Source organism: Symphalangus syndactylus, chromosome 12, assembly GCF_028878055.3.
Source record: "Symphalangus syndactylus isolate Jambi chromosome 12, NHGRI_mSymSyn1-v2.1_pri, whole genome shotgun sequence".
NCBI classification, from domain to species: Eukaryota; Metazoa; Chordata; class Mammalia; order Primates; family Hylobatidae; genus Symphalangus; species Symphalangus syndactylus.
The window spans coordinates 144,251,740-144,265,059 of NC_072441.2; the positions used below are offsets into that span (position 1 = coordinate 144,251,740).

The window sequence follows — 13,320 nt, forward strand, 5'->3', positions numbered from 1 at the left end:
CTGCACAGCCACTAAAACAAGATCGATGTGATACGGTGACACAGAGAGAAGGTCGAAATGTGCTGTCAGGTGAAAAAAGCAAATCACAGACATACGAGGCCAGCTATTTTAAAGAACACACACTCAAACTACATACGTAGTTTGGACAAGATATATGTGCACGTAAACGCACAGGAATAGATCTGAGAGGAGACACATCACACTGCTAATTGTGTTTCTCTCTAGGGAAAGAGAAGAATTTTTTGGTAAAAGGAGATTTTCACACTTTGTCTATCTGATTCTATATTATTTGAATCTTTTACCTGGTGAATTTATCCATTTTTAACATCTGTGATTAAAGGACAAAATAAAATAAATTATAAACATATGAAAATTCTAACAATAGTAGGATTAAGGCTATTTTTTCTCCTTTCAGCTTATCGGCAATTTCCAAATTTTCTAAAATGACTATGTATTACCTTTATAATAAAAAGTGGAATATATATGTTTATGACAGAATGGTGAGTAGGAAAAGCAAGTTAAAATCATGGGTACAGCCCTACCACAAGCTCAGCAAAACACACATGAATATTGAAAAGCAAAAAATATGGCAAAGGAAGGAAACGGACCAAGAGCCTCTCTGAGCTGTGCAGTTGGGAGCTGGGGATTATGAATGATTTTTCTGTTGCTAGTTTCTCTTTTTCCAAATTTCCCTTAATATGCTTGTATTACTTTTTTAATATTACTTTTATAATGGAAAAAATAAATTTAATAAAATCATAATAACCGGCGATATGCAGAGTGCGGCTGGGGCCTGGAGAGGTTTACCAGGCCCTGTAATTCTTGGGTGACTCTGGGAAAAGGCAGGAGAGAAGGAGAGAGGCAGAAGCACCTGCCTGGCAGCAGGGGCGACAGGGGAGGAACAAAGGCCCAGCCACTGTGGTCTCTGAAGAAAGCCTATCCACCAGGCTCCAAGGAGGACTCCGGTGGCTCCAGCCCCTTGACATTATCCCAGGATGTCCGCCTGGCACCCCAGCCTCAACCTATCCAAGACTGAGCTCACATCTTTCCCCAACCCTGTTCCTTCTCCGGGGATTCCATCACGAGGGCGGTGCCCTGGGAGTCTCCCTCACCTCCTCCCTCCCCTCACACTCCTACATCCTGTCCTCTCTTCTCCCACAATGCATCTCAGATCTGTCCACTTCTCTCCATTCCCACCACCACGGCGTTGCCCAGGCCACCACACTCCTGAAGGTCTCCCTGCTTCCGTGCTTACCCCTGACAATCTGGTCTCCACCTAGCGGCCAGACTCGGTTTTCTCAACCCGTATCTGAGTGTTTCCTCCCCCACTTAAAGACCTTCAGGGGTTCCCCACTGCCCGAGGGTCAAGTCCAAACCACTCTGTGGCCTACAGGGCCCTTCTTAATCTGGTCCCTGCTTCCTCGAAGCCTCAGCAGAACTGCGCATCGAAACAGAGTGAAGACACGGGCTCTGGAGCCACACTGCCGGCCTCTGCCTCTTACTAGCTGTAAACCGTGGTTGCACGTGGCTTTACCTTTTTCTGCCTCAGTTTCCTCATCTGTTGAATAGAGACATTAAGGTGAACTGCATGAAACTGCTGTTTTTCTAAGTCAAAACGGTCCAGTCTTCCACCTAGTACCAACAGCACACACCTCACAGGCTGCTGAGAGTACAACGAACACTGGTGAACAGACACAGGCGCTCGACTGGAGCCAGCTGCCATCATCACCGTCATCATCACCATCTTCCGGGCCTCCCCACCCCAGACGGTCTGTCCTTCTCTTGCTTCCTACACACATACTCCCTCCGCATGTGCGGTTCCCTCTTCCTGTCCCATTTCCCTGGTTTGCTGCCAACCTTTCCTTGCCTTTTGGCTCCTCCAAGGAAGTCTTCTCTTACCCCCTAAATCTGGTCAGGGTCGTTCTCTGGATTCCCAAAGAATCTCGGGATTTCCAAAGTTCTCTATGTGAACCTAACTTTCCTGGTGAGCCCCATGGAGCAGTGACCGGCTCCTGTCGTGTCCACTGAGGGGAGAAGGGTCCTTCCAGTACTGGGTCGTTGGAAGTCCGGTGCTGTGGCTCGTCGGGGCCAACCCCGCCACCCCAAGCTTTGTGCCCTACCCCCAGGCCCTGCCCGCCCTGCTCTCACCTAGCCGGGTCCCATCCTCGCCAAGTCCCCCGCTACGCCCGCCCAGTCCTCGCCGGCCCCGCCCAGTCCTCGCCGGCCCCGCCCGCGCCGCCTACCTGTGACGGTGCTGGTGGCCGGCCGCGCATGCAGCGCCACGTCGGGCTGCGGCACCGCCTGCGGATGCAGCCCGGGCACCTGCTGCAGCTTGGGCAGCGACATGACGGCTTGGCTGCTCTCGGCGGGCGCCGGCGGCACTAGCAGCGGCTGCTGCGACGAGGCCGACGTGGGCGGCAGGTGAGGCGGCCTGATCTTCTCGGCCATCAGCTGCTCCTTGATCTTGTTAATCAGGACCAGGTTGTCCAGCTGCGGGCGGAAGAGGACGGGCTGAGGAGGTCTGGACCGCGTCCCGCCCCTTCCCCAGGCCCCCTGGTCCACCCGCGAGCCCCTCGCTCCTCACCCCCCGCCCCGCAGGCCACAGCCAAAACCCAGGGGAAGCGAAGCAGCTCCAAGGAGGGTAGGGCAGCCGGAGGGGCGACGTCAGTCTTACCTGGCTGGGCATGGTGGGAGGAGGGGGCCAGAAGTAGGGGTTGTTAAATCGAGGCTCGGCCATCCTGCGGGAAGAGAGCGACTGTCACCGGGAAGAGAGCCCTCCCCAAGGCCTGGGGCGAGCACCCCTCAGCTGCGCCCACTCAAGTCGGGGTCAGTGTCTGCGATCCATGTCCCCATGGGACCCCCAGCCTCACAGCACAGCAGGCCTCCCACCAGGCCAGGGAGCCACATCTCCAGGCTGAAAAACCTGGAATTCAGTGACACCCCTACCACCCCCGCTTAGTGGGCCCCACAGGGCAAAGGTCACATCCAGACCAGAGTACTCTCAACCAGCTCCCACCCCTATCACTCCAATGCTGGCCAACCAATCTCCATCCCCCAGGAGGGCCCCAGGCTGCTGTGCCAACCCCGTGGGTTCCACACAGAAGGCCCCTCAAGTCCAGAGACAAACTGGGGAGGACTGGAGCAAATCTGTAAATGCCCATCCCTGGTCCCTGCCCTTCTGCCCCCTGACCCCTTGAGTATGGACACCCTTCTCAAAATCAGGGGGCAACATGGGGTCACCAGATATAGCCTTTCTGAGGGGCAGTTTGGCAGGACAATTTACAGTGACCCAAATGATTACTGCCCTTTGACTCGAGAAATTGTACTTCTGGAAAGTTATCTTCAAGAAACAGGCCACATGTGGTTGTTCAATGTCACATGCAACATCTGACCTACAGCGACGTGGATGAGAATGCTGTAGTTACAGAGCGGGCTGAAGAGGCTGAAGCTAGGGCAGTCTGCGGCTCTTTGGTAAAAGTGTGTGACAAACTGTCTGGTGGCCCTCACCTCTGGCAAGTTCCATGGCAGGCCTGTGCAGTTAGAAGGCCTTTTCAACCAGGGCAGTATGAAGGATGGGCCTTCAGGGCTATCTCAGTCTTCCAGAAGGTTTGTCTTCCTGCGACCCTAGAGTAAGTCAAGAAGTGACTTACAGGGACCATGCCTCACAGAGGGTTTCCATTAAGTCTTGCTCCCTGTCAAGTTTCTCTTCTCTCTCTCTTACAGAAATCACTTGCCTAACTGGTATTATTGCTTAAATGAAATTGTTTATTTTGACAGGAAAGACCAAAATGAAGTGCTTTCAACCTCCTTCCCTGATCCTATGAGCTTCAGAAGCCCCTGTTGGAATGGTAGCTATAGGGCTTCGGGAGAAAACCCTCAATAAGGACACGATCTAATCTCAGTATTTTAAGAAAGAAATTTTAGATGAATTATCTCTTGTGATCCTTCCTTGAAAGTAGGCACAAGAGATATTATTATACCATTTTATCAGTGAAGAAACTGAGGCTCAGAGAGACGGGAAGGAGACCTGTCCAAGGCCGCAAGGCGAAGGTGCCACAGTCAAAACTAGAAATCAGATTTGCTCAAGCTGGTTCCTCTGGGGAATTTGCTTTGCAAACCCTAGTCTTTGGCAGAGCAAATGCCCATATGCAAATGGCTCAATATCTACATGCAAATGTCCTTACCCCTCACTCCCAGCCTGAGGGCCAGTTTGGGTCAGAGCACCCTCCTCAGGTGGCTGGGGCAGCTCCTGCCCTCTATCAGCCCTCCTGCTCCTCCATCCACAGGCACCAAGATGCTCTTCCCTCTGCCCACCCATCCCTTACAGCCCAACACAAGAAGTACTTCCTGCCTGGAGTTCTCCCTGAATGCTCCAGACCCCTGGGACGTCTCCTTTCCCGGAACAAACTCAAAATAATTATGGTGAGGAGGCTGCAAGTTACCAAGTGCCTCTCTTGTGCCAGGCACAATGACACTGAAAGGCAGGTAGGTACTCTTATCATTCCCATTTTACAGCTCAGGAAACTGAATTCAGAGAGGTGGAGTGACTTGTTCAAGGTCACACAGCAAGTAAGCAGAGAGCTGAGATTCCCACTCTAATCTGCCTGACTCCGAAGTCCAGCTCATCAGTCCCTTACCTATTCAGGGGAACGACAAAGCATCCTGATCACAGGCTTGTTAATAAGCCCTACCTTAGGATGACACGGCTGTGACCCCAAAGGTGAGCACCCGCTCACACAGCAGTCTCAGGACCTGTCCCAACCCTGCTGTTGTCCACAGGGGGAAATGTGGAGGGCACTGAGATGTAAAGCCAGGGTAAGGAGGCTCCACGGCGAGGGGCAGGGAGCTTGGGAATCAGATACACCTGCCACGTTCATCCGGGTATCCCCAGCACCCAGGCCCAGAGGTTATCAATAATGTGAGTTGCATAATGGAATGAATAAACGAATAATAATCAGAATGATTTTAAAGACAATCCCATACAATTATCTAGCACTGCTCACAGTTCACAAAGCTCTTCTGTGCCCACTGGCATTCCCATCGGAACCTCGGAAGGATGGCAAGCAAGGAAGAATTTTCACCCCCATTTTACGAAGGAAGAAACGAGGGCACCAGTAGGGAGGCACCTTGCTCAGGCCACATGCATGAGAAACAGGAAGCGGCACTGTGATGTGATGCTAGGTGCTAGCTCTCTAAGCCTCAGGTTTCCTCCTCTGTAAAATGGGGTGAAAACAGGCTACCCTGCCTCACTCCTGCCATGGCCCAGGACTCTGCCCACTGTACTGCGCTGCTTCTCAGACAGTTCTGGGAGATCTGTCTTTTCCTCCTCTTCAGTTCAGTTCAATGCCAAGTTCAGAGCCACTACCCTGGTCAGGAGGCTATGGGAAGAGGGGGCCTTGCCCAGGGTACCACAGCTGGGATAGCACATCCTCTCTGCCACTTATCAGACCCCTGGTCAGGCAGGGGCCACCCCTCACCCTAGTTGGGTCCCGGATCACTTAATCTGATCCACACCACCTTTGCCTGATTTCTCTGCATCATTTTCTGGCTGGTTCTAAGTAATTTAATGATTCGGTCAGTGACCCTAGTCCTGGTGTCTACCTACTGTGTGACAGGCACAGGGAAGGCAGGGCAGGGGCCAAACATTTCCTGAGCTCTTCCTGCATGTCGGACACACTGCTAGGTGCTCATCAACAGCATCTCATGTGAGACTCCCAACATGCCTTTGAGGTGGGCATCCCCTGTGCAGCCCTGGGACCTGTACAAGAGGGTGGGCCCTGGCGAGAGGTGAGGGGGGAAGGCAGCCAGGGCCAGGCCAAGCCACTCAGACCTTGTCTAAGGGAGGGGCTTGAAGCCAGAAAGAGACATGGTCAGAAGTGTGTTCAGGACAGAGGGACAAGGCAGAAGGACATTCCTGGAAGAGGGCACAGCTTCAGCAAAGGCATGGAGATGTGAAAGCGCAAGGCAGGCCTGGGACAGTGAACAGCACCCACAGGCACCAGAGAGAGCTGCAGAGCAGGGAGGTGGGGAGACGCAGGGCACTGAATGCCACGCTAAGATGTTGGGTTGGAATGCTGGTGGTGAGAAGGCGGCAGGAAGCATGCTGGGCCAGGGGAGCAGTGAAGCAGAGGCGACTATCTGAGGACCTGGTGACGGCTGGGGGTGGAGACAGAGCAGCCACCCGGGGGTTGAGTGTGCAAGTCGGAATGGGCAGAGGAAACACGCTGGTGGCCAGGCCTCAGGCACGACAAAAGCCAAGACTCTACTGTGAGCCCCAAGACACAGGGCTGATCCTTGCAGGGGAGCAAATGTCATTTTGTTTCTCTTATTCTAAAAGGTGAAAAACAGCGGATGGGCGGATGAATGAAACACCCCTTCCAGAAAACGGCCTGCTGATGGCAGCTGGCCCATCTATCAATCTGTCCATCCATTCACACTGGACAAATCCTCTGGGCCAAACTGGGACCAGTGCTGGGGAACCTGAGCCAACTGGAAAGAACTCTGCCCTCCCAGAGCCCCAAGCTAAGTGGAGGAAGCAGACAAGCGTGCCACAAGCTTCTGCAAAGAACTCCCACCTATGAGGCCAACCACACACCACCATGGCCTCCCTGAGGTCAAAGCTTATGGGCCGCCTTCCAGTCCTGTCCTCCATGGCCTCCCTGCCACCTGGCCCCTTGGAGAAGGCCTGTGTACCATGACACCTGGCTCCTCACGCTCTCAGCCTCTTTTACAGTCCCTAGCCTCTCTTCCCCACCAATTCAGCTCCTCAGGATAGAGCGGGAGCCCCCTCTCTCCCACCAGCCTCAGTTCTTGGGTGGCCCAACCACTTTAGAATCTAAATACCAGCCAAGCCCGAAGTCCCCACCTCCAGCCAGGCCTCTCCCTGACAGTCCCTTTGGCCGACTCCTGGGCTGCTCAGACTCTGCAGGCCTGAGCTGGACTTGGTCTTCCCCTATGCCATGCACCTGGTCTGGTCACCCCCAGCTCACAGCGGGACATCCCCATCTGCCCAGATGCTCCTGCAGACACACAGTGATCTACCACACTCGCCCTCCCTCCCCACCCACCTCAGACCCATCTCAGCCATGTCCTCAGGATTCCAGTTCCAAAATCTCTCTCAAGCCCACCCACTCTTCTCCAACAGTCCCAGCCACTGTCGCCTCACCAGGACTGTGGAACAGCCCGCTCTGTTTTGCAGCCCAACAGACCCGGGTTCCAATCTTGACTCCAACTCACCAGCTGTGTGATCTTGGGCAAGGCACTTGCTCCTGCCCCCCAGGTAAGGGATTAGCAGCCCAGAGCCAGGGACCTGACCCAGCCTGGAGAGGATCAGGGAGGACTTCCCAGGGGAGGTGATGCCTGCCTTGGGTCTTAAAGGATGAGTGGGAGTTAGCCACGCAGAGAAGAAGTGGGAGCATTCCCAGCAGAAGCAACAGCTTGAGCAAAGGCCCCCCAGGCAAGGAGCCCAACAGCGTGAGGGGAGCCACGAGCGTTCGGTGTTGCCTGGCAGATGGGAGATGAGGCTGGAGCCGGCAGCTGGAGCCAGACCTAAAAGGCTGCTCCCTGACTCCTAGGCCTGAAGGCTAGACTTGAAGCACTGGGTGATGGGACAGAATCTGTGGTTGAGAAAGGCCCTCTGAGTGCCCAGCGTAGAGGGGACTAGAAAGGACAGGAGAAGAGGCAGTGGGAGGCCCCTGGGGAGCAGAGCAGAGAGGCAGGGGCTGCGCCTGGGCCAGGGAGGAGAGCGGTCAAAGAGGCCTGAAGCTGGAGGCCAAGGAAGCATGCAAGGTGCCCCCTACAGTGGAGCCCAGGAGGCCCACTGTATACCAGTGCTGACAAACACAGCCACAGGCACATGCGGACAGACAGAACCAAACCCAGACACACATGACAGATACAGACCTGTGGCCCCAAACGTGGACTGATGGGGACCCAGCAGCTGCCGTGAGGACGAACCCACAGCCACCATGACACAGGAGGCCGATACAGGAGGGTAAGCACACACCTCCCCCAGGGCAGACCCAGAGGGTAGCAGCGGGGGCACTCAGGGAAGGTGGGACGAACACAATGCTTTAATCCCCCAAAGAACAAACCCTCATTGACAGAGTGCAACCTGGAATCACAGGCTCCTTACCTAGAGTGTCCTTTCCCACTTGGTGAACTTCTACTCATCCTTCAAGACCCAGCTCAAGTGTTCCCTCTTCTACGGAGCTTTCCCTGAACCCCCAGCCAGTCACTTCCTCTGTGTTCCCAACAGCACCTTGTATATGGGAATAACAATAACAATAATAACAATAATAATAAGTGCCAGCTACCATTGATTTCAACAGCTATGTGTTGAATATGCCATGATTCACGTCACTGAATCTTCCCAATGACTCTGAGATGCACAATTAACAGAAGAAAGTGCAGCACAGAGAGATTGACCAACTTGCCCCAGATCACACAGCTAGTAAGTGATGGAGTTAGGACGCCCAGCACTGGCCCAGCACTACAGGGCCAACTGCACTCCAGGGCAGTTATATTTTCCCGGGTGTCCTCCCCACCAGACTTCAAACTCTTCACAAGTAGGGTTGGTGCTCATTCATTTCTGCCAGCCTCTAGCCCAAGGTGGCCACTTCCAATGGACTGGGAACTGTGTCAGGATATTTACAGCCATTATTTTACTTTCACGATAGACCTATTGTACAGATGAGGAAACTGAGGTCCAGAGAGGTTAAGCAAGTTGCCTTAGGTCACAGAGCTGAGTCTGAACTTGAAACCGGGTCTGTTTATCACCCTGTCCCAGAAGGGTGTCTCTCAGGCCAGCCCAGCAAGCTCCACAGAGGGGAACTGAGGGAGGGGGTACTGAGGAAGGGGTACATCAGGTGCCAGGCCCTGCCACCTGGAGACTTTCAGACCTAGACAAATGGACACAAAGAGGACAGGCAGCCCAGGGAGGAATGTCACAAGACTTACCCACTGCAAGGCAGAGGGATGCAGTAAAGCAACTTATGGCCACCCCCGACCCCCGACCCCCCACCCCAGCCCAACCCACAGATGTTAAAAAGTGAGATTTGGCTGGGCTGGGCACGGTTCATGCCTGTAATCCCAGCACTTTGAGAGGCTGAAGCAGGAGAACTGCTTGAGCCCAGGAGTTTGAGGCTGCAGTGAGCCATGATCACACCACTACACTCCAGCCTGGGTGACAGAGTGAGAACCTGTCTTTAAAAAGAAGACACTTGCCCAGACCCCACGGCCACATGGGAACTAGCTCCTCACAAACAAATGCGAGAGAGCAGGACCCAAAACCATCCGGACGCTTTGATTACAAAGGAGGCAAAAATAAAAACCTGCGTCAGAAAAAGCACGCTCCAGGGAGCCACACCCAGACGGAGGCTGGGAGCAAGGCAGGAGGCAGCTGGGGCCAATCTCGGTCTTTGTCTTTGTTTCTCTGATTTCCAAATTCTCTGTAATGCTGTTCAGTTGCTTAATGAAAACAATAAATTGATTCTTAAAAAATGAAAGAAAGTAGTTGGTGGCCCAGTGCGGGGAACAGATGGAGGGTCCAGAGGCATGGGGCAGGGGGAGGTCAGGGTCAGCTGCTGGTGGGCAGGCAGTTGACTGTTGCATGCCAGGCCCTGCGCAGCCCCAGCCTCAAAGCACGCACGACTTGGAGGGTGGGTGTCAGGAAGGGCCACCTGGAAGAGGTGGCATTCAATCTGCACCACAAGCTGATTAGGATCCTACAGGGTGGGGAGAGAAGAGGGTCTGCACCACCTCCCTTGCCCTGATCCAGGCCCCCTTCAGCTCTGGCCTCAGCTGTTGTAAGAGCCTCCCCACAGGTTCCCCTACTCCACCCCCATCCTCCACTCCATTACTGCACTTACTGTGATTTTAACAAAATAAAGGGTCACAACTCTGCCCTTCCTAGGACCCTCCATAGCTCCCTACTTCCCTCCAGACAATTTCTGGATTGCTTAAGCCTTACATGTGCGGCCCCTGCCAATCTCTCTGGCTGTTCTACTTTGCACTGCCCAACCAGACTGAGCATCTCCCAGTTCCCCCAGGGCTCTGCTTCCCTTCTCACCTTCCACAGGCTGCATCCTCTCCCTGGTGCTCTCTGCCCTCCCCATTTCACTAGTGAATTCCAATGCATCCCTCAGGCCCCAGCTTACAGGCCACCTCTTCCTGGAAGCAATAGGGGACTGCTCTGCCTCCATGCCTGGGCTGCACTGCGTGCTCTCCTCTCTGCTCCCTTTGTACCCTGCATTTCCATCATCAGAACCCCTCTCACCCCATGTTCTGTCTGTTTGCTCATCCATCTCTGCTGCCAGACATGTGCTCTGTTGGGGAGGGATCATGGCTGAATCATTTATCTTTTAAGCCCTGCACAGTATCTGATAAAGGTTTGGATTAATTAATTACTTAATAATCAGGTGGGGGGAACTGAAAGGGCTGTGGCCTGAATAGAAGGAAGCCCCCTCCCCCTTCTCCAAGTCCCCTCCACCCACTCTGGCACTGTGCTGTCCTCTGTGTTACACTGTTCACTATTTCCTGTATCTAAGTCCTGTCTTCCTAATTGACCCAAGAAGGGGCTACGTGTGTTCTCTAAAGACTAGCCAACCCAAAAAGGATGTTAACAGCTAATAAACACAGAAAATAGTTCTGCTTCCATAGCAGTGAAAATTCAATGAGTTTAACCTGTCAACGTAGCAACAAGAAATAAGAAAATGCTAACACCCAATACTGGTGAGGGTATGGCGAAATTGGCACACTCATGTATTATTGGCGGGAGTGTAAACTGTAACAATCATTTCTGAAATAAATCTGGCATGAATTTGTCAAGAGCTCTAAAAATGTCCAAACTTCCTGGCCTAGTGATCCCATTCTTGGTCATCCATCCCTAGAAAAATATAGAAAAAGTTATATGTACAAAGCTGTTTGCGTCAGTGGTTTTTTACAGCAGCAAAAACCTGGAACAGCCGAAATTTTAAACAGGTTCTGTTTAAGTCATGTTACTTGGTGACACAGTCTATGGTCATTAATAACAGCTAATGTTACTGGCCTTGTAATGACTCATTTAACAGTTACATTGGCCTGTCAGGAACTGAAGGCACAGAGAGATCAGGAAATTTGCCCAAAGTCAAGCAGTTAAGTGTAGGATTTGAATCCAGATAATCAGGCCCTAAAGCCCATACTCTCCACCCTGACACTGGATCCATTAAAAGGAAGGATTGAAACCACTCTGCAGTCATTTAAAAAATACTTGTCATACAACAGTCAGGAGGGAAATGGGAAGATTTTTAAAAAGTGCATGTATAGATAGAGCAAGGACATCTATATAAAAACTGGGTGTTGAGAGAAAAGAGGAGAAGAAAACACCAAAACACTAACAGTGGTGATGTTTCCGGCTTGGAGCAGGGGCAGAGATGAGGTGGCTTTTTACTTATTTCATATCCCTGTTTTCTAATTTTTCTCCATGTCACGGCTGATGGGGCGATAGGCCTGGAAGAGTATTGTTATGTGACTTTTTAAGGGAATATTTTTAATAAAACCAAAAGTTAAGCAAGCTTTGACAAAGCAAGACACCCCAAACCCCAGCCTACGGCCCTGCAAGTTTACCCAGGAGAGTGGGGCTCAGGGAGGGACAGGGGCCTGCTCAAAGTCCCACAGCAAAAGCCTCCAGCCCCACCCATGACCCCAGCCAGGAGAGCAGTCAGGAAGGGACTCCTGGTCCCATCCAGGGGCCCCAGCAGGGAGGACCAAGCCGAAGGAGAGCCTGCCCAGGGCACTAAGTCTACCGCTTAAAATCCTTCTGGGATTCCAATCACTTCTGGGGTATAGTTCAAACTCCATAATCTGATGCTGGGGTTTTTGCCAAGAAGGTCCCCTGGCCATACTCATCTTACCAGGTGTGCCCCTTGGCACCATCCCTCCAGCATCAGGGCCCCCAGAACAAGGTGATCTGATGAGCCATGCCTTTGCACAGGCCGAGCCCCTCCATCTAGGGGCCATACCACCCAGCTGGAACCCTGCCCTCAAAACTCTGCTCAGCTGGCACTACCTTGAGGAACTGTCTGGTTATCTGGTTATTTGTCCAGTCCCCCAAGTAGGCTGTGGGCTCCCCAAAAGCAGGGCTTTGTCTGGTTCTTAGTTACAATCCCTACCCCAACATAGCCCCACAGCTCACCCAGGTCTCCCTTCCTGTCTCAACTTAAAGGTCACTTTTGACGTTTCCCACATAAGAATGGGGCTACCGTGTTATACACTCCCATGGTCCCCTGCCTCCTCCCTACCCCACCTTTGTATGAATACCATGCCTCTAAATATGCTTTAGGCCTGTCTCCCCACCAGCCGTCACTGCTGCAGCCCCAGAGCCCAGCGCCAGCCATGCAGTAGGGCCTCAAGTGCCTAGTATACACTGGCTACTCAACAGATGTTCACTGAGGGAACTGATGAGGAGGTGGTCTTTCCATGTGAGCCGTGAAGATGGAGGAGTTTGCCAGGACAGTCATTGCGCAGAAGGGCAGTGTGTGCAGAGGCTGGAAAACTGTTAACTCCCTGGGAGAGCAAGGGTTTCTCAAACATAATCTCTGCCCCCAGAGAGGGGCAACAGCTACTGCTGCAGTCAGCCTGGGAGGGAAGGGAGGGCAGTGGCAGCATTCTCAGGAGGGTGAACTCATTTCACTGTGGGAAGAACAGACTTCAGGAAGGTGGGACTTACTGATGGGGGAAAGGGAAATTGCAAGAGGGAGATGCCAGAGGAGAGCATGGCAGGTGGAAAGAACTGCATGTGCAAAGGCCCTGAGGCAGGAAAGCATACGGCATCACGTGGGTCAGGGGTATAGTGCAGGAATTCACAAGGGAAGAAGGGTGGGGTGGCTGGAGCCGTTCACAAAGGACCAGAGTTCCAGGCTAAGGTGCTCCGGTGAAAGAACACTGGGAGAGGGGGGACATGGGAGGTCCCTGAGCAAGGGAGGGCCATGGCCAAGGTTTTCAATGGACAAGCTGTTATGGAGCCAGAAGGATGGCCTGGAGGGAATAAGCAGATAGTCTAGGAGGGGGAAACTGAGGCTTCCCATCTTTCAGGCTCCTGAGACATGCTCAAAGTTTGCCTCCCACAGCCCCTCTGCCCTCTGCCACTCCAAGCAGCTAGAACCCTGAGCCCCAGCCGCTGCACCCCACCCCACTCTCAGGACCTTGGCCAGGCCTGGCCAGCCCCAGAAACACACTCCTGGGAACTTCCTTCCCCGGAAAGAAAGAGGCTCCCGGGGTCCTGGATCCAATTAGGCCGGGTTTCCGCAGCCCCGTGGGGCTGGGAAGGGCTGTTTTCATTGT

The 13,320-nt window shown here is 53.1% G+C and overlaps 1 protein-coding gene and 1 long non-coding RNA gene across 8 annotated transcripts in view; one reads left to right on the forward strand and one right to left on the reverse strand.

Moving 5' to 3' along the window:
- Window positions 1–13,320, reverse strand: part of ZNF362 (zinc finger protein 362) — a 175,750-nt gene that overhangs the window by 21,072 nt on the left and 141,358 nt on the right. For 3 of the 7 annotated variants that reach the window (XM_063627980.1, XM_063627979.1, XM_055254916.2), the window contains 3 exons: window positions 8,135–8,260; window positions 2,675–2,738; window positions 2,244–2,490 (listed from right to left, as the gene is read on the reverse strand). In XM_063627980.1, coding sequence (XP_063484050.1) covers window positions 2,244–2,490; window positions 2,675–2,738; window positions 8,135–8,172 — 349 coding nt within the window. In that variant the 5' untranslated portion in view covers window positions 8,173–8,260. Of the gene's footprint in view, window positions 1–2,243; window positions 2,491–2,674; window positions 2,739–3,507; window positions 3,625–8,134; window positions 8,261–11,376; window positions 11,395–13,320 lie in introns of those variants that run through there. The other 4 variants (XM_055254918.2, XM_055254919.2, XM_063627981.1 and 1 more) reach the window with 3 other exon arrangements.
- LOC129468926 (uncharacterized) lies at window positions 7,101–8,327 on the forward strand. The gene is made up of 2 exons (XR_008652868.1): window positions 7,101–7,993; window positions 8,106–8,327. It is a non-coding gene; the product is annotated as an uncharacterized lncRNA (long non-coding RNA).